The 24,510-nt window shown below is 34.6% G+C and overlaps 2 protein-coding genes across 2 annotated transcripts; one reads left to right on the forward strand and one right to left on the reverse strand.

Moving 5' to 3' along the window:
* Positions 1 to 814: 814 nt before the first annotated feature.
* Positions 815 to 6,475, forward strand: LOC108214304 (calcium-transporting ATPase 2, plasma membrane-type-like). Its single transcript, XM_064088973.1, has 7 exons — positions 815 to 1,247; positions 1,981 to 2,038; positions 2,116 to 4,079; positions 4,172 to 4,330; positions 5,177 to 5,348; positions 5,463 to 5,761; positions 5,857 to 6,475. Exons 1-7 carry the CDS (start codon positions 1,071 to 1,073, stop codon positions 6,100 to 6,102), a joined length of 3,075 nt encoding a protein of 1,024 aa, XP_063945043.1. The 5' UTR covers positions 815 to 1,070; the 3' UTR covers positions 6,103 to 6,475.
* A 1,343-nt stretch (positions 6,476 to 7,818) lies between these two features.
* Positions 7,819 to 15,178, reverse strand: LOC108210665 (uncharacterized). Its single transcript, XM_017382046.2, has 5 exons — positions 13,984 to 15,178; positions 12,050 to 12,514; positions 10,906 to 11,955; positions 9,563 to 9,746; positions 7,819 to 9,014 (listed from the first exon to the last, which is right to left on the reverse strand). The coding sequence occupies exons 1-5, from the start codon at positions 15,043 to 15,045 to the stop codon at positions 8,074 to 8,076; spliced, it is 3,702 nt and encodes a 1,233-aa protein (XP_017237535.1). The 5' UTR covers positions 15,046 to 15,178; the 3' UTR covers positions 7,819 to 8,073.
* Between the last annotated feature and the right edge of the window lie 9,332 nt (positions 15,179 to 24,510).

Here is a 24,510-nt window from a genome sequence, read left to right on the forward strand (position 1 = left end):
ATGTACAAGTACAACAATAAATAAAGTAGGAGACTGTACTCTGTACAAGGTAATTGCCAATGAAAAACAAAGCATAAAAGCGAGGGACAGTGCACTAAAGAAATTTCGAAGGAGCAGAGCAGTTAGAGTCCGCGTAAAATAACGCGTCTAGGCATCCAATACTGAATAAGAAATTACCAGTCAATTGCCGTCACAATTTCCCTGCTCGCCAATATTTTACTTAACTTGACTCAACTTGTGTTAATTCCATTTTTTCGAAATGAGCTGATCTCTGGCTATCAGCTTGTCCGTCATTTGAACCCACGATTGAGATTAAAAATTTAGTTGCAAAAAGCCTTTGAGTTCGAGATGAGAGAAATTTGAAATAGAAAACCGGATCAGATTAAAATCTAAAATTAATCGTCAGTCTCAGTTGTATCAATTTTAAAATTTTAAAACAGTCTTTCCTATATGTGCCCGAGAACACATAATAAGCATTAACTCTTATTAAAATGGTTTCTTATTCATCTATCAATCAAAAATTAGTATTCTCATGAGAGCTAGTGGCTATTGTGTGCCCACGAACACATCATAGAAAATTCGATTTTGAAATTCAAAATGCATGATGATTATTTAAAAAAGCAGTTGAGCACATAGAAGAGACCGTTACAGTTAAAGAAATGGTTACATAAAACATGACATTCAAAACGAAAAAAAAAAAAAAAGAAAGAATAATTCCACAGTGTTTGCATTGGTGGGTGGTGGTCCCCCGCCATGACAGGCCTTTCACCAACTATTCTCTTGGAAACTTCCTCCTCACCTTTATTTATTTCTCCTACTACTCCTTTATTTAGCAGTGTAAAATTAGGCATGTTCTTTGCAGGCTACATTTATTTGCTATATAAATAATCATTCATCATCTCCCCTTCTCATGTGTTGTTTTAGCTTTAATATCTAATTTCTTCTGTTAGTCTTCTAACTGGAACTGTTATCTGATTGTATAGATAGAACTAAAAGCATATAAGATTTGCAGTTGACTTGTGTAAGTATAGAGAATAGTTGTTGCAGGTGAGAGAGATTGAGAGTGAGAGATGAGTTTCTTAGTAGATGAGAACTTTGGGAAAGTGAAGGCCAAGCACTCCTCGGAGGAGGCTTTGCAGAGATGGAGAGATTGTTGTAGTGTTGTTAAGAACTCTAAGCGGAGGTTCCGATTCACTGCTAATCTCTCCAAGCGATATGAAGCTGCTGATATGCGCCAGACTAATAAGGTCCTCTCTCTCTCTCTCTCGTGGTGTAGATCGAGATTTGTTAAGTTTGTTCTTATTTGTCTAACAGAGACTTTGTGTGAACTTTTTTGATTACTGCTGATTTATGATTTTGTTCGAGCTCTAATTTTATATATATGATGCGGTCTGACTTTTCTAATTATATCAATTAGTAGTTTTGTACATATACGTAACTTGACTTACATAGTTACCTGTATCTCTCTCGCGGTCTGGTTATGAATTAGGCATAAGGCTTATTGAAATTTTCTTCAAATTTGATTGCTGACTGAACTTTTGGACTGTATCTGAAATAAACAAATAAATTACATGCTACTATCTTATTACACTGAAGAGATAATAAGAGATAGGCATCTAAAGTAATGCTGTAATATTTCTTTAATGCCGAGGTGAATTTGTCTAGCCACTGCTAGCATTGCAAGTTTGTAACCGTACAAATACTTTGCTAACTTGATATCAGATATAGGGATGATTTTGGTGATTTTAGTTGACCTTAGCAAGGTAGTTTGCACTCAAGTATTGTGTTCGAGAGCATATGTTTTTCTGCATTACTTCAACATTTTCGTGTTTGCTTATTGGCCTTAAAACCTTGAGTTTGGTTGATCATTACAAATAGACTGTGTGAACAAGTTTGTTGCGCCTAAGTTGCAAAGTGTATACTCTGTTATTTTTTTGGTTATGTATTGTTTTGCTGATTTGTTTGTCTTAAATAATTCAGGAGAATAAAATGAGAGTCGCAGTACTGGTTTCTAAAGCAGCATATAAGTTCACAAGAGGTTAGCTATTATCCTTCAGGTAACTTTGCATCCTGAAATTGTACATCGAACTGACACTCCTTGGGATATAACTGCAGTAATAGGTGCTCAACAACTACAACTAAGTGACTATGTGGTACCTGAAGATGTTAAAGCATCTGGTTATCAGATTGGTGCTGATGAGCTAGGATCTGTAGTTGAAGGTCGTGATCAGAAGAAGCTCATATTTCATGGCGGAGTACCTGGTATTGCACAAAAACTTTGCACATCCACCACTGATGGCCTTCCTACTGATAGTGATTCACTTAAGCGCAGACAGGAACTTTTTGGAATCAATAAATTTACTGAAAGTGAACCTCGCAGATTCTGGGTTTTTGTTTGGGAAGCCTTTCAGGACATGACACTTATGATCCTTGCAGTATGTGCTTTTGTGTCATTAATGGTTGGCATAGCAACTGAAGGATGGCCTAGAGGTGCCCATGATGGCCTTGGAATTTTTGCAAGTATCTTTTTGGTGGTATTTGTCACTGCAACGAGTGATTACAGGCAATCTCTACAGTTCAGGGATTTGGACAAAGAGAAGAAGAAAATTTCGATCCAAGTCACAAGGAATGGATACCGGCACAAAATGTCAATATATGAGCTCCTTCCTGGTGATATTGTCCATCTTGCTATTGGAGACCAAGTTCCTGCAGATGGCCTCTTTGTTTCTGGATTTTCTGTGCTCATTGATGAATCTAGCTTGACAGGAGAAAGTGAGCCAGTTATGGTAAGTGATGAAAATCCTTTTCTGTTGTCAGGTAGTAAGGTTCAAGATGGATCGTGCAAAATGCTGATTACCACGGTGGGGATGAGAACTCAATGGGGTAAACTGATGGAAACACTTAGTGAAGGTGGAGATGATGAGACTCCACTTCAGGTTAAATTGAATGGGGTCGCAACCATTATCGGAAAGATTGGCCTCTTCTTTGCTATAGTGACTTTTGCGGTTCTTGTGCAAAAACTATTTGGCCGCAAACTGCAAGAGGGAACCCAATGGATTTGGACAGGAGATGACGCTTTAGAAATGTTAGAATACTTCGCCATTGCAGTTACCATTGTTGTTGTTGCTGTACCTGAGGGATTGCCTTTGGCTGTTACTTTAAGCCTTGCCTTCGCCATGAAGAAGATGATGAATGATAAAGCACTTGTCCGCCATCTTGCAGCCTGTGAGACAATGGGGTCTGCAACAACAATCTGCAGCGACAAAACTGGCACACTGACTACAAACCACATGACTGTTGTCAAATCGTGCATTTGTATGAATGTGAAGGACGTGAGTAACAAAGAAAGCTCTTCCGCCTTGTGCTCTGAAATCCCCGAATCTGCAATCAAAATCATACTGCAATCCATATTTAACAACACTGGGGGAGAAATCGTGGTTAACGAAGCAGGAAAACGCGAGATACTGGGATCACCAACGGATGCTGCTCTATTGGAGTTTGCACTATCACTTGGTGGAGATTTTCAGGCTGTGCGCCAAGCTTCCAAACTTGTTAAAGTTGAGCCATTCAACTCCACAAAGAAAAGAATGGCTGTGGTTTTGGAGCTTGCTGAAGGAGGTAAAAGAGCTCATACAAAAGGTGCTTCAGAAATTGTTTTGGCTGCCTGTGACAAGGTGATGAATTCAAATGGCGAGGTTGTCCCTCTTGATGAAGAAATGCTAAACCATCTTAAAGTTACAATTGATGAGTTTGCCAGTGAAGCACTACGTACCTTATGTCTTGGCTATGTTGAACTCGAAAATGACTTCTCTGCTGAGAATCCCATTCCAGCCTCTGGATATACCTGCATTGGAATTGTTGGTATCAAGGACCCGGTACGACCTGGTGTGAAGGAATCGGTTGCACTTTGTCGGTCAGCTGGTGTAACCGTTCGGATGGTTACCGGAGACAACATAAATACCGCAAAGGCTATTGCCAGAGAATGCGGAATACTCACCGAGGACGGTATTGCAATAGAAGGTCCTGTTTTTAGAGAGAAGAGTCTGGAGGAACTGCTTGTACTTATTCCCAAAATTCAGGTTTGATGGCTAATTTGGTTAAATATTAAATGAATACATGTTCCCAATGGTTAAAGTTTTAATTTATTTACTTAATTTGTTTACAACTGTAGGTGATGGCTAGATCTTCACCTCTAGACAAACATACCCTGGTGAAGCATTTGAGAACGACATTTGGTGAAGTTGTTGCTGTCACTGGTGATGGAACAAATGATGCACCAGCTCTCCATGAAGCTGATATTGGACTTGCAATGGGTATTGCAGGAACTGAGGTGAGATAAAAAAAGATCTATGTAATCCTCTTGCATCATATTGATGGAAAATATCTAATAATTAATAGTGTTGTTGTATATCTAACAGAGTCGATAGAATAACCAAAAGAGACGCACACTTTACTACTTTAGACAAAGGAAAAGTTTCTTTGAAAAGTTATATCTGATAGATAGATATCCTAATGTTGCAGACTTTGGTTCTTAGTTTTAACTTGAAAGCCAAAATCACATGAAAGGAATCAATGGATTTGAGGCATGTAATTCATGGATTGCTATGTCCAGGCCTTTATTGTTCCCTCTAGACAACAATCTACTTGATTGCTAATTCTTATCATATCGGGGAAGTGATTTTTATAATGTAAAATTAATAATATACAGGATTACTATATCTACCATATTTGAAACACCACCAACAAATTCTGATTTGCATTAGTGAGAAAGTTTGAAGACCTGAAATATGGGGTCATCAGTCATAATTTGAAAATACATGAATATTTGCCTCTACTAAAAGTAATACTAGCCTGACCATTATATAAATATATCTGGAAAGTTCTTTTTTTTTCTTTGGGCAGAGAACACATGAATACAGTATATATCTGATGGAATATTGTGTATTGCAAAACATGTTGTATGTAGTGTGCATGTTGTGTCTATACTAAAAAAAGCTAAATTATTTTGGGACACTTGTACCCTACTGAAGTGATTATTTTTTAAAAACTTCGAACATTATGAAATTCAGAAAGGTCCTAAATACTGTTGAGTGGTCACTTTATGAGGGTGAAGGGGATTCCTTGCTATCCTTTAAAATTACTGAAAGGAAAAATGACAAGTCTCTCCTAATTTCAGGTGGCTAAAGAGAGTGCAGATGTCATAATATTGGACGATAATTTCTCTACCATTGTGACAGTGGCCAGATGGGGCCGTTCTGTATACGTAAATATTCAAAAGTTCGTGCAGTTCCAACTGACAGTTAATGTGGTTGCTTTGGTTGTCAACTTCTCTTCAGCTTGTTTAACAGGCAAGATTTTTATGCATCACTTGGGCACTTTTTTAAACCTTATAGTGTACAAAGATAAATTTAACATGGGGTTGCCATATGTTATTCATATCCATTCACTTATGTCTGCTTCAGGAAGTGCACCTCTCACAGCTGTTCAGCTTCTGTGGGTTAACATGATTATGGATACTCTTGGGGCGCTTGCATTGGCTACTGAACCTCCCAATGACGAATTAATGAAGAGAGCACCAGTTGGAAGGAAGGGAAATTTCATAAGTAATGTGATGTGGAGGAATATCTTGGGGCAATCTTTATATCAGTTTGTTGTAATATGGTTTCTTCAGGTTAATGGAAAGGAAATTTTTGGCCTTTCCGGACCTAATTCAGACCTGATTTGCAACACACTTATTTTCAACTCCTTTGTCTTTTGTCAGGTAACTTCTTGGGATAATCTCTTATTAGCTCTTACCAAATGAAAGTTCTTGTATTGTCTTCTTCTAGCTCTTACAAATTTCTAAATCATTTTCAGGTATTCAATGAGATAAGCTCTAGAGAAATGGAAAAGATAAATGTCTTTGCCGGAATACTAGACAACTATGTGTTTGCGACCGTTCTCAGTGTCACGGTCTTCTTTCAGATCATAATAATTGAGTTACTGGGTACATTTGCAAACACGTCACCCCTCACATTAGCACAGTGGTTTGTTAGCGTATTTCTTGGATTTCTAGGCATGCCGATAGCTGCAGCTGTGAAGATGATTCCTGTTTCAAATTGATACTGAACTATGTTATTGCTGCCTCTAAAACTGTGTAAATCTGATTCTTTTCTAGTCAGACAGGCCCTTTTCAGAAGAGGACTGACTTTAGCTTATTTGCTGGATGAGTGAAAATGAAACTGAGAATTTTTGGATTGGTTGGCAAAATTCCCCATTCACGGTTTCTTCCCTACTCCAGCTAAGCCTTTGATTTAGCTTCTAGTAAAAAGTCTATTTTGTCAATTTGTTAGTTAACAGTGGACTACTTTTACTCAAAGTATTACCTTACTGACATGTTAGAAACAAGCCATCCATCTGATGAGCTTTTCGGATGATATTATTTTACTGCTGTGCAGAATTTCCACTAATATTATCTCGTCATAGTGCTTGCTCATATTTATCTTGAATTACCCAAAACCTGAAATCTCCTATCAAGATGAATTCAATTTTTTAGCTGCATGCTCATATGTGATGGAGATAAATTCATTTATTTAGCTGCATGCTCATATGTGATGGAGGGGTGATAGTATTACACAGATCACAGAGATGCTGGAGCAGGGACAAGAAACGGGCTAAATTGGATGCTATATCATTAAAATATAAGTTCCATTTTAATATCAAACATCATTTTTTTTTCATAATATGGCAATTCCTATATATATATTTTAACATAATCACTGGACTTGTTCTTTAAATAAATCTAAATCATAAATATTTTTAACATATTATATCACACATCTAAATTTTTCTGGATCATGCTTTTACAAGAAAAAATGAAAGAAGTGCATAATTTATAAAAAATATCAAATTTTCAAATTAACGTCCAAAAATACCACCTTGTTATCCTTTATGATAATGGGTAACTCGGTTGATCCACATTTGATGTTTATAATTTTTTTGATTCATCCATATTTGATATAAGTTCTCGATAATTAGTGATGAGATGATGGTGTTGATATCCATATCAAAAGTACTTATCAGGAGTATCTTCGATCAACTCCTTAAATAATATAATATATGATCTTTAATAAGTTCATTGACTATCATGATAACTCCAACATCGCTCTTTACTCTATTTATAGTTTATTATTATTTGACTGAGAAATTGACAATGAATCATATACTAGGACTAGAAAGATGAATATTATATTTATGATAAAAAAATTCAAGAGCAGTAAATATATAATTTTAATAAGTTCATTGAGAGTATCTCCAACGGAACTCCTAAATCATTCCTTAAACAATAATATAAAATGTGGCTCTTAGTAAGTTAATACACTAAAAAACGTGAGAACTCCAATGCTACTCTTTATACTTGGCTCCTTATTCAGATTTTATATTTATTTTATATAAATGAGATGAAAAAGTTAACTAAAAGAGAGAGAAGATTGAAGAGAAATTAATATAATATTGAGTTAAGAGCTACTAGATGCTTTTTAAAAGAAAAGAGAGAGAGTAGACTCCTAAATTTTGAAAGAGCATCTAAGAGCCCATTGGAGCACTAAATCTTGATTTGCTCTTAAGAACTTGTTTGAGGAGCCCCTTGGAGTTGCTCTGACTATCATTAACTATCATTAACTATCATGGTAACTTTAACATCGCTCTTTATTCTATTTATATTTTATTATTATTTGAGTGAGAAATTGACAATGAATCAAAGACTAAGACTAGAAAGAGATGAATATTATATTTAATGATAAGAAATTAAGAGCAGTAAATAACTTCAAAAGATTCTGATAAAGAGTTAAGAGCACCGATACCTTTAAAAAAGAGAGAGAAGAATCTCACTCCAAATTCATTCTCTTTCAATTTATCAGAAATTTATAGTCATATGTAGTATAATCGGTAAAATATTTTTAAAGAAATTAATCGGGAAAAAACTTGGCCACAATAAGATACATTGCCAATTATCTCTTGATGACAAGGCTTCCAGAGGGCCACCGGGCTTCCTGCTGTCCAAATCTGACTATTCTTCCTCTTGTCCGAATCTGACTATCCTTCCTCTTGTGTAAAATCACTGCCACGGTTATGAAGCATCCATATAGGTTCAAGCAATTCTCTCACACTCTGTAATTTGTCATTGAGCTCAGCTTCTTTCTCTATTTGAGGGTAAATCTCTTTCAGATATTCTAACATCATATCTAGTTTATCCCATCCACTATAATCGTCCCTGACCAGCTTTGCACAGACAAAATGCACAAGACCTAGTACCAGCTTAAAGTCCCTCTGCTCCAGCCCATATACTGAACCAATTAAGAAAATTGCTCCAACTCCATCTAACAATTCATGTTTAGCTCTAGATAGCTGAATCATCAACTCAACAAGTTTTCTGGATGCCGGATAATTTTCCATCTTTGCTTCATCATCCACGTCATCTGGGCAAATTTCATTTACCTCAGCCTCTGCTGCATGTTTGAGCCATGATGGGAAACTAGATTTAACATGATCAGGTATAAATTTGCTCACATTTTCTCCTAAAGACGGCCTTAGAATGTTCCAGGATCCTAATCCTAAAGTCAGATCAGGCAACCACGGTTTAGCTGCAGCAAATATACGTGTTGCATAGCTGGAACCCATGTGCTCTTCAACAGAAATAAACAGGTCAAGCAGCTTATTAGAAAGAGTATAGGTTTCAGCAGGAGGCATTGAAGTCATACAGGAACATTTGATGACTTCATGGAGCAACTTGCTTGCATATGTGAATGAACTTTTCAAACAGAGGAATGTTTCTTTCAGATCATTTTCCTTATGCCACTGCTGGTTTTGAGAATATTGCATTACAATGGAGTCGATGAATTCTAGGTATCGCAGTGTAAAAATCAAAAACCTTGGTTGACTGAGAGAAACATGTTCCACAGCAGAGACATCAACAATAAATTTCAGGATAGCACTTAGCATTCTTACCATATTCACTACTCTTTTTATTCTTGAACCTACAAGAAAGTCATGTACAATGTCAATGCAGTATCAACATGATAAATAGGTGAATCATAACAATGGCTAGAACATGTTTTTGACACAAGTAATCAAGTAAAAAATTTGGACATCCAAGGAAAGATTATCCCAAGGAAAGATTATCAGCCAAATCTAATTTGATTTCGTTATGAAAGAAATACACTTAAAAGGCCATGCATGAATGTACCAATATTTAAGCTATGCAGCAGGTAAACATGCTAAATACTGATGACAAGACTCTTCCGGATTCAGTTAATCATTACTGATTTAAAAAGACAGGCAAATGAGAACCAATGAACAAAATCTGTTTAGGCTTAACCGCTAATGTGTATGTCAGCTCCACCATGGCAACAATCTTCTTGTTTATATTTTTGCAACTGTCACAGTTGTAATCCATAATGAAACTGACCATATTAATCTGATCTTTGTCCAAAAACATTTAATAAGACGCAACATGCTGAGATACCCAGTTGAATTTTAAACTCAGTTACGATATAATTCGCAATATAACGTACATAACACTTACCATCACCAGTAGGGCTAGAAACATCGGGTTGCAATTTATTTTGCTTCTTCCCATGTGAATGGACTTTAGCCTTAGTATGCATAGATTCCTGAGGCAGCTTGTTAGACTTCCCTGAGTTACCTAAACCAAGTAACTCATTTGAAGAACTGAGTAGATGATTTAGTGTCTGTTCCAACAAAGTTTGCTGCCAATATAATTGGAAAAAACTATATCAGATCAAATTTAGCAACAAACTTATCATTCTTTAGTGTGCTAATTAATTACAGAAGCCGCCGCAAATGCAAGAAAAATAAACACATGCAATTATGTCTTTGCTGATGGTATACTATGAAATAATCCAAATAATTTGATATTATCATAATAAAATTCAAATTTTAAGTATCACAACCAGTGTTATTAAAAGAGCTCAAAAGCGCACGCTTATGCGATATGCGATGTGATGCGCACCTGAAGCGCGTGATGCGCCTTCGATGATGCGCTCGCTTTTATGCGCATTGAGCGCTTATACGCTGCTCAAAAGCGCAAAATAAGCACGCTCCTGTTAAATGAGTCATTTTTAAAGGAAATGGGCTCAGAAAAAACCCTGTGGACCTTATAGTAACTAACACGAATACATACAGACAAGATTTACATGCAAGAACGAGAGATATCGAACCAGAGACAAAGATTAAACTCATCTTCTTTTATGATTATTACATATAGATACCCACATATATAAGATACACATATCTTGTATACACTAGTATATTTATACATACAAGTGTTGTATATACACATATGACTTGAGTATGATGAAGAAGACTTTGTTAAGGATCCGAATTATGTTCGGAAAGCTGATGATTTCCTGAATATTGATGACGAAGAAGTGGAAGAATGGACTAAGTTTGGAATTCTTTGCTACTTTGAGTCTTTGACTTTAGAAGAATCAGGTTGCTTTATCAATTAAATGTCATCTTATCTATAAATTAACAATTTTCTACTTATATATCATTTATATTTGTATATTTATTTGTCTTTGATGAATCCGCGCATTTCACGTTGCGCGTTGCACTTATGCTCTAGGGGCCTTGGCGCTTCTGTGCGCATATTGCGTTTAATAACACTGATCACAACGTCAAACAAGTACTACAAAAGCACAAACGAGATATATACCAGAATTTAACAATAGTTGATCGAATTCAGTTTTTCCATATAAACATGAAATGAAAAATTACTTGCCACGGAAGAAATTCTCGGAAAACGCATATAGAACTATTATGGTCAAACAACATATGATCTGAAGCGGAATTTATATATACAAATTTGCAGGGAGCACAAGAAAAAGATCATGAGTTATGACTTACCTCAGAAGATGAACTCCCAGAGCATTTGTTCGGCTTTGTACCTTGTTTATTGATACCTTCGATGGGTATATGCAGAGCAAGTGCAGTATATGCTAAAAGTGGATATACATTCATAGAATCACAATGCTTAGTCTGCATAATGCTGACCTCAGAAATTACTTTTAAGGAAGAAAATACAGATTCTATATATCCAGACTCAAGCACCGCATTTCTTGTGTCATCAAATATAAGCAGGTCCTTGATTTGCCAACTAATCCCTACAGCAATTGCATAATCTTCCTCAAATTTAATTGTAGAGCTAGGAGAAGTTTTCTTCCGCTTTCCAGATATTGCAGTGAATTGTTTAGCCTTCCTTTGTTTTGTGGAGGGAATATCATGTGTCTGTCTTTCTAAATCATATTTAAGATGGCATGCATCAGCAATTTTCCCCAAGAGCCTTGCCAAAGTTTCAAACATATAATCAAAGCGATCACAAGCCAGCATCATCTTGTGGACAGACCTCACATCAGCTTCCATTTTCACATTACCAGATAATAAACCACCACATTTTGTAACCAAGGTCATGCATTCTTTAATTAAACTATCTATTCCATCATGAGAGACTGCAGAAACAATTTTACATAGAGAAGAACAAGCACGCCCTGTAGATGAAGAGACAAGCAAGCGATTTAGCTTTTCACTACATACCTCCTCCTTAAGAACACCTTTGTAATATGAATCACTAGCAAGATTCTGGCACAGGAAGGCGCAAGCATCTAAAAAGGCATTAATTTGATCTGGTTCCTGGTGATCAGGTGACAATGCCAAGCTTATAATATGCCTAAATAGTTCCATAAGGAACTCCAGAGATGCCCCTTCCTGATATACGAATTCACAGAACCTTGCTCCTGCTTTTGGTGACCTTTTAATAAGTGTTACACAGCGTCTACATGCTTCTGCTGAACCTGCTGTGGAAGGGAAGTATGATGGAATAAGAAGCTTAGTAATTTTCCGAGCAACCAGTGCTTGATCATTTGCAAGTATCAGAAGCAGTACATCCAGTCGTGCTACCTGTAGAAAACAAAAATTAAAAAACAGGGGAGGGGGAGTCCAGCAGCAACAGAGAAGATACAATATATTTATATATTTGATGACCATTATTTACCTTGTGAAACTGAAAATTTCGCATCCCACTAACAAGTAAAAGAAGATCTACAGCAGCAGCACGTACTGACGAGGAAGCATCGGAAACTAGGTGACCAGCTCTCGGTAGAAGCACTCTAAGAACCTCGTGCGATTGAGGATTACCAAGCAAATATACAATGCCATCCAGTGTAGCAAGCCTGACTTCTTTAGATTTGTCCTTTGTCATATAGTCAAAAACTTTAGCTAGCAATTTTGTGATGGTTGACGGAGTAATGATTTCCCAGAACAAATGAAGTACACGACAAGAACCTTCTACTGCTGTAACTCTTATGGATGGACATTCATCAGTGAGCAGTTTGTTCAATAGATAGAATTGCTTCTCTAGCAATAAATCATTTCCCTCCTTAGTCATACCAGGGTCTTGAAGAGGAAACATATCTAATAATAAGAACAGTGTGTTTTGACGTACATTTGAGTTCGCCACCTGCCATATGTTAACATTATTACATATGTGCAGTCTTATAAAACGTGATTTGCGCACCGAAGCGCAAAGGCCTTACAGGGCATAAGCGCAAGTGCGCAATGCGCAAAGAGGGGATTCATCGAAAACATGTAAAATATACATACATATTGTAAAACATTATATACTTATTGATAATAAAACATTAATAAGCAAAAGTCAGTCATCAAAAATGATAATGCAACCAGAATACCTAAAAATTCAGAGCCTAGAATAGTTTAAAGGCACAGTGGCAAAAAAATGCCAAGTTATCCACTAAATCACTAATCATCTTCTTCATCTTCTTCAATATTCACAAAATCATCTTCTTCACTATTTTGATTTGGATCTTCAACAAATTCAATTTCTTCTTCATCATTCTCAATGATATATATCCTATGTACATGCATGTATATATCTTATGTATATGCTACATATCTATATGTATATGTGTAATGTGTGTGTGTGTGTACAAGAATAAGAAGATGAGGTATATGTATGTTTATCCTATGTAATTAAGAGAGAGAGTTCAGAACAAGAAAAAAAGTATAATTAAAAGAGAGATAATTATAAGAGAGAGTCCAGAAGAAAAAAGAAGTAGATTCTCCCTAGGTATGTTTGTTTCTCGGCTGCTAGGTAGTGTTTTTAGAGTTTTTTTGTGACCCATGTCGATTTAAAGAGCTTAGTCAATGGCCCAGTCAAGACAGTCAACGGCCTAGTCAACTATTACACAAAAGCACGCTTTTTTTGCGCTTTTCGCATCTCGCTTAATCCCAAGAAGCGCAGAAATGCGCTCGCATCATTGAACTCGCATCGCATATACAAAGCGATGCGCATCAGCTGCGAGTTCGATGCGCTTCTCGCTTATGCGCGCGCATATGCGCGCTTTTAACACTGATGTGTCTATACTTGTATAACACTTATGACTTCACTACTAATGGATAAACCCAAAGATAAATAGTATTCCCTCTTGAAGAGGAAACATATCTATTAATAAGAACAGTGTGTTTTGACTTGCATTTGAGTTTGCGACCTGCCACATGTTACATTATAACATGTGTTTATACACACACATCTAAATTCACTACGAATGAATAAATCAAAGATACCTAGTATTTCCTTTTGAAATTAGGACACTACTACAAGGAAATGTTTTAAACATATCCAGTATTATTGTATTTAGTAGATGTGTATATATATGTGCAACTAAAAACTGAGCAGTGATCTCTAGCATCTAGCACAGGACTTGCTCTTAACACTAACAATATAATTATGGATTGTACAAGTATCCCCGTGTCGGCAACTGAGATTCGAGTGTCCAAGGATACGAGACAGGGATACGTTGGGTCTCCCAAGAATCCCTGTTTCCTAGCTTTCAGTAATAAACAGTCAAAATATAAAACAGCTGGAACATCAATAAAGATAACAGGTGCTGAGGAAAATAAATAGCAAACCTCTAGTGACCGAAATATAAGAGGCTCTGAAAGGTGAAACAAAAGCTTTTCGACATCACGATTTGTTCTCTGGCTGATAAATCCTCCCAATATCCTTCTAATCGAGGCTGAAAATTGTTCAGAACTAGCATGAATACAGCTATCAATCAGTTCCTGTAAAAATCTTATTTCAATATCATACTTGGACTCCTCATCCTCCACCACCTTCCAAGCCTTAAAAACAATCTCCGCATAGGCCTCCAACGTCGATTTCCTACCGGTAGAAATCTGCGACCTAATCATCACCAAAGCTTCTTTAACCAACTGCGTATCCAACTCAAACAGAAACGATAGAAACTTCTTCCCATCCTCCGTCTTCAAATACAACGGCTCAATATAACACCTGAGCAAAAACCGCTTCATGTCCTCAATACTCTCATCATCATAATCAAAACATGTAAACGCCTCCCGAAGCGCATAAACTCTATGTACATCCACTTTCCTCTTCAACGTCAATGACCTCGACAGCAAAAGAGGCATCGACAACGAAATCAATGCCTCTCGCTCCGGCAAATCCTCCTTCCACCATTCTTCACACAAACACGCTATCTCACTCATCAACACCTCATCAAACTCAAACAAAACTAGATTATCATGCAAATTACGCGCACAAGCCAATAAATCAGAAGGCGAGAACACTTTCTTCGGGTGCGACACACACAAATACACCACATGAGTACAAATCTGAAGATTCTCGACAATAGAATGCTTTAATTCCTCGCGTTTATTATCCGTACCTGAATCATCATTGCTGAAGCGAGAGGACCTACGATGTCGTTTCGTAGGCGGGGATTTGGCGTCTTCGAAAGCTTCTGAGTCGGACAAATTAGTGAAACTAGCGATTGATTGAGAAATGGAGCGGTGGAGAGATGAAGGGAGAGAGATAATGAGTGGAGAGGAGGAGTTGAGAGAGTGAATTAGGGTTTTGAGTGAGGGTTTGGAGGATTTAAACCCTATTTTAGCAGCTGATTTGAGGAATTCGTCGGCAGAGTTGTGGAGAGATGATCTTAATCGCTTCTCCATTGCTGGAAATGAGAGTCGAATTGGTGGGGATGGTTGAGTTTGGGGGTGTTTTATGGGTTTTAGGGTTTCGACATTTCAAAATTTCGGGTGGCGCTCAATTTTATTTCGCCGGGGCGGAGTTCAGTTTTGTACGGTGATCGGGGATTAGTATTACGATTATATGAATATCCTTTATTTTTCTATATTCTATTTTCTTTTTTTCTTCATGTTCTTGTGTATTCTGTTTGAACTAAAAGTAAACAAATAGTACAACTTTCATATTTTATAAGAACATATTATTTATGCAAACAACGACGGGATGCGATCAAACAACAACGAAAAGAATGGAAAGAGGGAGATTTTAGTGATCGAAGGTAGTGAGGTTGAGGTGGAAGCTTTCGTGAAGTTTATTTATTAATGATAAAGATGAGACTGCGAACGAAACGGAAGACTAAATTTGCTGGAAGTTTGGTGAATTTGCCACATAAACATAAGTATGGTAAAATAATGAAGACAAGATTGAAGTTGGCTCTAACTGATTTGTTGGAAGATCTGGGAGCTAAGGATGATGATAGTATATTCGTCACTCTGGTTCCTAAATCTGCAATTTGGCTTAGGAAGTTTCTCAGATATTGGTAGATAAGCAATGTATGACGTCTTATTCTTTGTGGTGTTATGAAATTTTGGTGGTAAATCTAGTATGAAATTTTGGTGGTAAATGTAATTGTATTTAATTTGTTGGTTACTTTTGTGAGATTTGTTGGTTGATTTTTTTGGGAGGGTGTTTTATGGGTTTTAGAGTTTCGTTTCAAAATTTCGGATGGCGATTTCGTCGGGTCAGAGAGGGATTATGATCATATATATTTTATTTTTCTACTATCTATTTTCTTCCTTTTTCATGTTCTTGTGGACTTTATTCAACTAAATGTAAACAAATATACTTTCGTATTTTTATAAAAATATACTCCGTCTGTTTCTTATTTTTTTTCTCCTTATGTGAATGACACAGACTTTAAGAAAACATGGTTTTGAGTAATTTGCATTTACTAGCAGCAATCATACAGAAGCACAATAGCTATAGCATTACATGTAATCCACAGTTATGTTTTCAACCAATCAGCTTACAAGATCAAGTTTAGACAACCAATCAAAATTCAATATTACATACACACAGATTAATCTGGGTGGGTTAAGCATTAATGGGATAGTGGGATGATGTACCGTTGTGTTGTTTGTTTAACAGCTGTATAAGGTTAAACAAAGTATATGTATATAAAATTGTTACTGCAGTGGCCAAAATAGAAGTAGGAAAAATATTTTGAATTACCTTAAAAGGAAAATAGGAAAAATATTCAGGGACGGAGAGAGTATTATTTTATGTAAATAATAACAGGATGCGGCCAAGCAACAACGAAAAGAATGGTAAAAGGGGGATTTTGGTGATCGAGGCAGGGAGGTTGCGATGGAAGTTTTCGTGAAGTTTATCCATCAATGATAAAGATGAGACTACGAGCGCACCGGAAAAGACAAAGTTTACTGGAAGTTTGATGAATCTGTCACATAAGCATAAGCATGGTAAAACAATGAAGACAAGATTGAAGTTGGCTCTATTTGATTTGTTGGAAGATCTGAGGAGGATGATAGTGTGTTTGTCACTCTTGATTCCTAAGTTTGGAATTTGTCTTAGGATTTTTCTCTGATATCCGTTGATAAGTAATATATGACAGTTTTTTTTTGTGGTATTAATAAATTTTGGTGGTAAATCTAGTTGCATTTAGTTGATTTGTTGGTTACCTTTGTTAGATTAGTATCGGCCCGCACGTGCGTTCATTTTTCAAAATTTGTAATCATCTGCAACTTATTTTATAATTAAATGTAATTTTCAACAAATTTTTTCAATGTTGCATTTCATGCATGTGTGCTAGCAATTACGGATATATATATATATATATATATATATATATATATATATATATATATATATATATATATATATATATATAGAGTTGGGTTCCTTGGAAACCCCACCCTTTAGAGTTCTTGGAGTCCTAATCCCTTACCATTGGATTGGTTTTTAAAACAACGGCCAAGATTGAAAAAGTAAAAACATATTACACATTTAAGAAGAAAAATAAGTTCCACGATAATTACTGGGTCCTGTAAATGTGATTCCCTTTTGTCCCACATCTAGAGATCGGCAGTTACAAAATTTGAATTCCCAACATCAACCTCATCCTCTACTATCGCGATGAACTGCCAAACCATCTAGAGTGAGGAACGTAATCTGCTATTCCTACAACGAGAGTTGTGTCTTGCGTATACATTTGGGGTTCTAGTCGAATAACCAAAGTTGGGGAATCATGGGTAATGGTATGTGATGTGTAATATCCTGCATATATGCTATGTTATCTCGATTTTATTCAAACTGTAGTACCCATCAATGACAAGATTCTATTTAATCAGAATTCACTTTGCATATATAATGGTATTTTGGGGTATTTATCATTCTCTTGAATTTTTGGTATGTTTGGATGTTGTTGTTTTGCGTTATACACATTTAAATTAGGATATGACATGGAGGAAATGCCTGCACAAGGTGTGTTGTAGGTTGTGTTGTAGAATTTCAGTTTGCTACCGTTCTGCAAATAGCTTAGGAAACTATAAATCTAGGATGATGAAAGTGAGGTATTTGGTATATGTTTTTGGGGAAATTGTTGTGCAAGACATTGATTCACTTACATATATTTTCAGCCCAAAATATTGCAGGACATTGATTCACTTACATCTATTTTCAACCCAAAATATTTTAATTTGCTACATTTGCAATAAAATAATGCAAATAGCTTGGGAGTACTATGAATCTAGATTGATGAAAGTGGGGTATTTGGTATATGTTTTGGGGAAATTGTTGTGTAGTACATTGATTCACATACATATATTTTCAGCCCAAAATATTGCAGGACATTGATTCACTTACATCTATTTTCAGCCCAAAATGTTTCAATTTGCTACATTTGTAATAAAGTTCTGCAAATAGCTTAGGATACTATAAATGCTTGTCCTGCATATGTTCCTGTTGTTTCCTTGAGGTGGAATGTGATTTTTATTTTGTGCTTTTTGAACAATGAAACTTTGTTTGTTCTGCACTTGACATTGCAAGGACATTTACTGATTTTGGATCTTTAATAATGACCTTTGCTAAAGGGTGGAGGCTTGTCCTGCATTTATTCCTTTTTGTTTTGAGGAGACGAAATGAAGTATTTTTTTGGGCTTTGTAAACATTGAAAATCTATATGTGTTCTGCACTTGACATTGCCATAATATGTACTAATTTTTAATCTTTAAGAATAAACATTGATAATTGGTGAATGAGTGCTATATTAGGACAATGTAGAATGCTTTGTTGAGATTTGGGTATGCGGTGTTTGCTTTGAATCTTCGTGTTCTAATTGCAGTTTGTAGTTATGTTCTGCGGTTCTTTACTGGTTTGTCTTTGAAGATGCACATTCAGTGATAATGCATTTGGTTTTGGTGTTCTGCAGTGTAGGTTTAAAATTATTTTTTTGATAGTCTTCTGCATGACATTGCAATGTCCATAATTGGTTATAATTTTCGTGTTTGCATCACACTTATTGAAGAACCTGATTGTGTGATGGGTCTAATTTTGGAAGTGTAGTGTGGTCCCTTTTATGTGTCTTGCAAATTTATACTAAAAATTACCAACTGCTGTGGTGTGTAAATCAGTTGGAATGGTGGCACATTCCTTGTAATTACATTTTCTATGTTGCAGAACACACATGAATTTGCGCATTGTAAAACATGGTTTGTACGTGTACCTTACAATTGTTATAACACAATTTTTGCATGGCATAGTTTGTACTGGTTATTATTTTGTGTTTTAACAACATCAACATAATATAACAGCGTCGTTAACTCTATGTCTTGCGAAATGGAGTTTGTATTTTGCTTCATTTTGCATCTTATATAGTGTTCCATTTTATGTCCCTTATGAATTTAAATAGCATGGAAAACAAATTTTCTAACTAAAGTAAAAGATGTTTAACATCTGAACCTGGTGTAGTACTATTTGTGAACGAAGACCTGACAGGCTGCGTTGTTTACATGTACAGGCACGTAAGCGAGCAGTTCAAAGTATTGCCAAAAGGGCTCATTTAGGAATTCGTGCGACACCACCTAAGCGAGACAAAGCTAAGAAGGTGAGGAATTATGACGGATATATCCAGAAGAAGTTTTTGCTGTCTATTTTGAAAGTTGTCTTGCTCAATATGTCAGAGGCTCAGTCAGAATGGGTGAAAAAGGCAAGATTTGAGCAGCTTCTAGTATTCCGTATGCTTACTTACCCACACAGACTTGGGTACAGAATAGTTGATGTGTTCTGTAGCAGGACATGTGAACTTCAACTGAAAGATGTACTGTTGTAATCACAAGTAGTTTTCTCCGCATGCTGTGTGTTGGGCCAAAAACAAAAAGTGTCGTCTAATGCTGCAAAGAATGGTCAATTTCAGCAAAAGCAAGTTGTTAGGAGATTAATGATTTTAATATATTTCTAATGTGTTCCATGATTGTAAGAATTTATGTTTAATTGCTACATTAGATTGTGGGGTAATATGTAACATTTGTTTGCATAACTGATGTTCCAGGAATGAATGATATTTTATAAGCATTTAAATCTTTGTTCTTGGTGATGGATGTCTTCAGGATTGTGGTATTGCACATATCCATTATATAGTTAACTAGTTAATGGGGAATGGCTGACTTTCATATTTACAAGACATCAGAGAACTGTTGAAGTAGTAGTGTAGAGAGACAAACTCTAAATGAGAGAGCCTCACTCTACATTTCAAACCATCCAAAGTGCACAATAGTGTTTAGAAACTGACAGTAGAACCATTGAATAAAAAACAAACATATAACACAAATCATTTTGTTTATTTTAACAAAATCATCTTGCACCCATGAAGAACACAAGTTGCTCACAAATATTTCACCACAAGCGGGATGTACATACTACAGAACAATGATCGGACACTAACACAAAGCATAATTAACCAAAGAAAATATCTCAAACATATGTATATAGTCAAAATCCTCATCACTTTCACAATTGTCCTGATCAGAATCTCTTTATCAATGTTCAGAATCTGAACTCTCAACGTGATAGACATCTTGCACACCTGTATATAAAACAAATTCAAAATTATGTACTAACCAAAACATTAAAACGCTATATTGAACCACGCAGCCATCTAATTCAAGAATGCAGTACACAGATTCTAATGAAGCATATAACCACATGTGCGGAACAAAACAAAAAAAGAAGGGAGTAAAATACAGTAACCTTGAACACGTCCTGTACACAATTATTCGATATAGGACTATCTTGAAACAATAAAAATAACTGCATAACTTAAATGAATCTACATTTTGATTAGACATTAGAGGCATGTACAGAGGAAAAAAAATTATAAACAACGAATAATCTATCATTTTACGAAAAAGTAATACTCTAGCATGACATTACGAAGGGAGCAAACTACAGAAACCTTCAACAAGTTCTGCAGATAATTACTTAATGTATGAATATCTTGCGCATCCTTTTCAATGGAACTGCACCAATAAAAAAACTGCAGAACTTACATGAATCGCGTTTCTTATTCGACATTAGACACCAGTTAAGGAGAACAAAATAAAGTGCTCCGTTAGTTATATATACTGTCTTCTAAGGATCAAAGAAAGAAAAGGTGGAAAGGAAAAAAAAACAACGAATGCAGGACATTTTTTCTTCCATTAGCCCAGGAGACGCTTGGGCAGTTGAAACTGTCGCGTGATTCAAGCAACAAGCAGAGACTTCTCAAAATATAAAACAAAATATACTTTTCACAAATTAAATAAAAAAACCTATCAGCCATTGGATTTAAAACAAAATGGATGGCCTGGATTTGGACTCCAAGACTCCAAAAATTATAGGACTCCAAATAACTTTTCTCTATATATATATATATATATATGCAAATGCAACCTCCAAATTTTTGTAATTTGTTTTTTTTCCAAAAAATAGTATTTTTACAATTTTTATTTAGAAGACATATTTTTGTAAATTTCTTTTAAAAATTATTTTGAAAAAAAAACTTATTAGGCTTGGCTATTTATGAAAAAATCTCTAAATTTTTTGTATAAACAATAAGAAAAATATCACTCTGATAAACATTTTTAAAATAAATATTTGAAAATACATGTTCTCAAAATACATATTGATGTAAATTATTTTCTCATTTTTTAAAAATTTGAAATACATTAACAGAATGGATAACCACAATACAAATGAGTATTTTTTTTTCTCTAAAATTTTGTTTATTTCTTATTCTAAAATTCTTGTTATACGACCGTTTTCTATCCACACATACTACTTTTTTAATTCACTAATTATCAATACCATAATCTAATCTTCAATTATCTAGCGTCCAAAAGACACTAAATTTAAATAAATTAATTAATCCATACTCAAAAGGATAATAAGATGATTTTTTTGGTTAGTACTATAAAAAGTAATATTCTTACGAGAATATTATAAGAACAATAGTATTCATGTTTTTTTGATAGGTGATGATGTTCATGTTATTTTATAGCATATTTTTTTTTTTTGACCTAGCATCGAATACATTCATTAGTTTTTGGTGTTCTTGCAAGCACGTACATTTTACAAAAAAATCATTTAAAATATCATATATTTAAACATATTCTCTAAAATAATGTTACAAAAAATATTTTTAGAGATTGACCAGAGGGTGATGATTTTCTCATGTCTCACCGATAAAACTCTAATATACTAACATAACACAGATACGAGTGTTCCGCAAAGATTACAAATTTACCAATGAGCGGTATTAATATTTAAAAAAAAGTTAACTATATCATTTAATTGATTAGTTTATCAAATTCATCAATAATCTGAAACAGTATCAAAAAAAATATTAAAATCAATTACGAGTATCAAAAAAGTCATTAAGGTCAATTACATATACAAACCGTCGATATCCTAAATATTAAGGGGTCATTTGTTAACCCCTTAACAGGATAGAACTGAATGGTTCAGTGGTTAAGCTTGTTTGTTTTAATTTTGTAGATGCTGGACCAAAAGAAATACGATGGACGAGAACGATAATTCTACTGGACGAGTGGGTTTGAAAAATTGAGCATGCCTCGTCCAGAACTGTCAACAATATAAGCTATTGGCCATTCTTTCTCAAATTTAAACGCAAAATATAAATAAAATTATATTTATATATGTTTATTGAAGCTTGGGGCCATAAAATCATATTTATTATATTCAAGATTAGTAAAATAATATTAAAATAATTTATATTTTGTAATTGTGTAACTTTTATATTAATCAATTATAAATTTTATTATATTTATAAATACATTATTTGATAATCGTATTATTTTATAATTTCAAATAATAGTTGTTTTGCCTTTTTAAAAATGTTTTGTTATGTAAAAAAACATAGTCAAATATATTTTTTTTTTCTATAAATATGTTTTTCGCACCTGAAAATACATGTAAAAATTTAGGGGTTTTTTTCATAAATATATAGGAAAAAGTACATTTTTGCAAATTTACTTTTCTCAAGAATAGCTATTTGCAGTTTTACTACACTAAGTTTCTAAATTGCAAAAATACTACCCTTCTCTTCTGCAACTGAATGCAACCACGTGCAACTGAATGCCTGAATATTTCAAGTTCCAGTTCTCGAATGACATTCGAGAACTGGAACTTGAAATCAGGAGTTGCAGTTGCATATGAGGTTGCATATGGTTGAATGCAATCTCATATGCAACTGAAAACTGTAAGTTACAATTGATGTATGGGTACCCCTGGCGGGGCCATTAGATCAAAATAGAATCAACTGAATGCAACCTCATGAGCAACTGAATTTTTTTCGGGTGGGGTGATATTGTGGTGGATTTGGGTTGCAGGCCCCGTAGGAGCAATATTCAACTGAATATGCAATCTCATAAGCAACTAAATGCAACTGAAAACTGTAAATTACAATTGATGTATGGGTGCCCCTGGCGGGGCATTAGATCAAAATGGAATCAACTGAATGCAACCAAATGCAACTAAATGCTTGATTTCAAGTTCCAGTCTCCAAATGTCATTTTCGACCAGATTTTCAGAATATATATATATATATGGATTCCAAGGATGAGGTCGAAAATGACATTTGAAAAGTGGAACTTGAAATCAGGCATTCAGTTGCATATGAGGTTGCATTTAGTTGCAGGGGAGGGGTAGTATTTTTGCAATTTAGAAACTTAGTTTAGTAAATATGCAATTAATTTAGAAAAATGGTATTTTTGCAAATAAAATCCTAAAAAATAGTATATTTGATAAATTCCCAAAATTTAAATGACTATTATATTTAAATATAGGAATAACAAACTATATATTATTATCTATAATTTTGTAATCGAATTCACCAGTCACATATTATTATAATATATGTGTAAAATAAATAAATATATTCATTCAGAAATTAAAATTTTTATTTATCAAACGATATCATTCATCCAGCATCCAGATTATCACTCATTCAGAAATATTAACTGTTTAGAATTTTTGATTCAGATTTAACAAATGACTCCTAAATAAAAAAGTATTGATGAAAAAGATGCCTTGCTTTATTGGTGTTTCTGCTTTTTAATTATGTATAGGTGTGGATGATAATATTTTGGAATCGAATAATATCACATTCATAATATATTAGTTATCCTAAACATCAAACTCAAAAAATGTTAATGTATTAAAAAATTGTCCTATTTGATTGAATGTTTCAATTTTTAGTTATATATAAAAATGTAAGACCATATTATGTAAGACTATATATTCTGAAATCAAATAATATTATATTTGTGTATGATTGTAGACAATATAATAAGAATAATTAAAATGTGTATTTAGTACTCAGTTTGTCCCTCTCAATGTTTTTTTACATTGAGACGAGAGCTTGACATATATTTAACACTTTCATAAAATATAGTTTGATTTTAACGATCTTTTTTATCATTTTGACATTAATAATCACTTTAATATATCAAGTTTACTTAAATAACTCAGTTTATAATTAATCCTAACAAAATTTACAGACTCCTAATTTTCTATAAAAAGCTACGTTTGATCTTATCCTCTCTATGGCTTAAAAAAAGGTAAAAAAATCTTATCCTTTCCATGTTTATACAATCACACAGCAGGATCTAATCTGAAACGTCCGTTGAAGTAGTTGAAGCTGCAAACAGTTCGAAAACAGCAGGAGGAAGCGCGTCGCAGGAACGATTAAAAAAGACACCGCATGTTGTAATAAAATGTGGATTAGATCGATGTCACCTGACTCGGATCTGACACAAGTACAGATCATTATTCATTTTTATCTCTTTTTTATTTCCTACGTGTACTTTTCCTGATCT

Source organism: Daucus carota, chromosome 3 (assembly GCF_001625215.2).
Source record: "Daucus carota subsp. sativus chromosome 3, DH1 v3.0, whole genome shotgun sequence".
Taxonomy (NCBI): Eukaryota; Viridiplantae; Streptophyta; class Magnoliopsida; order Apiales; family Apiaceae; genus Daucus; species Daucus carota.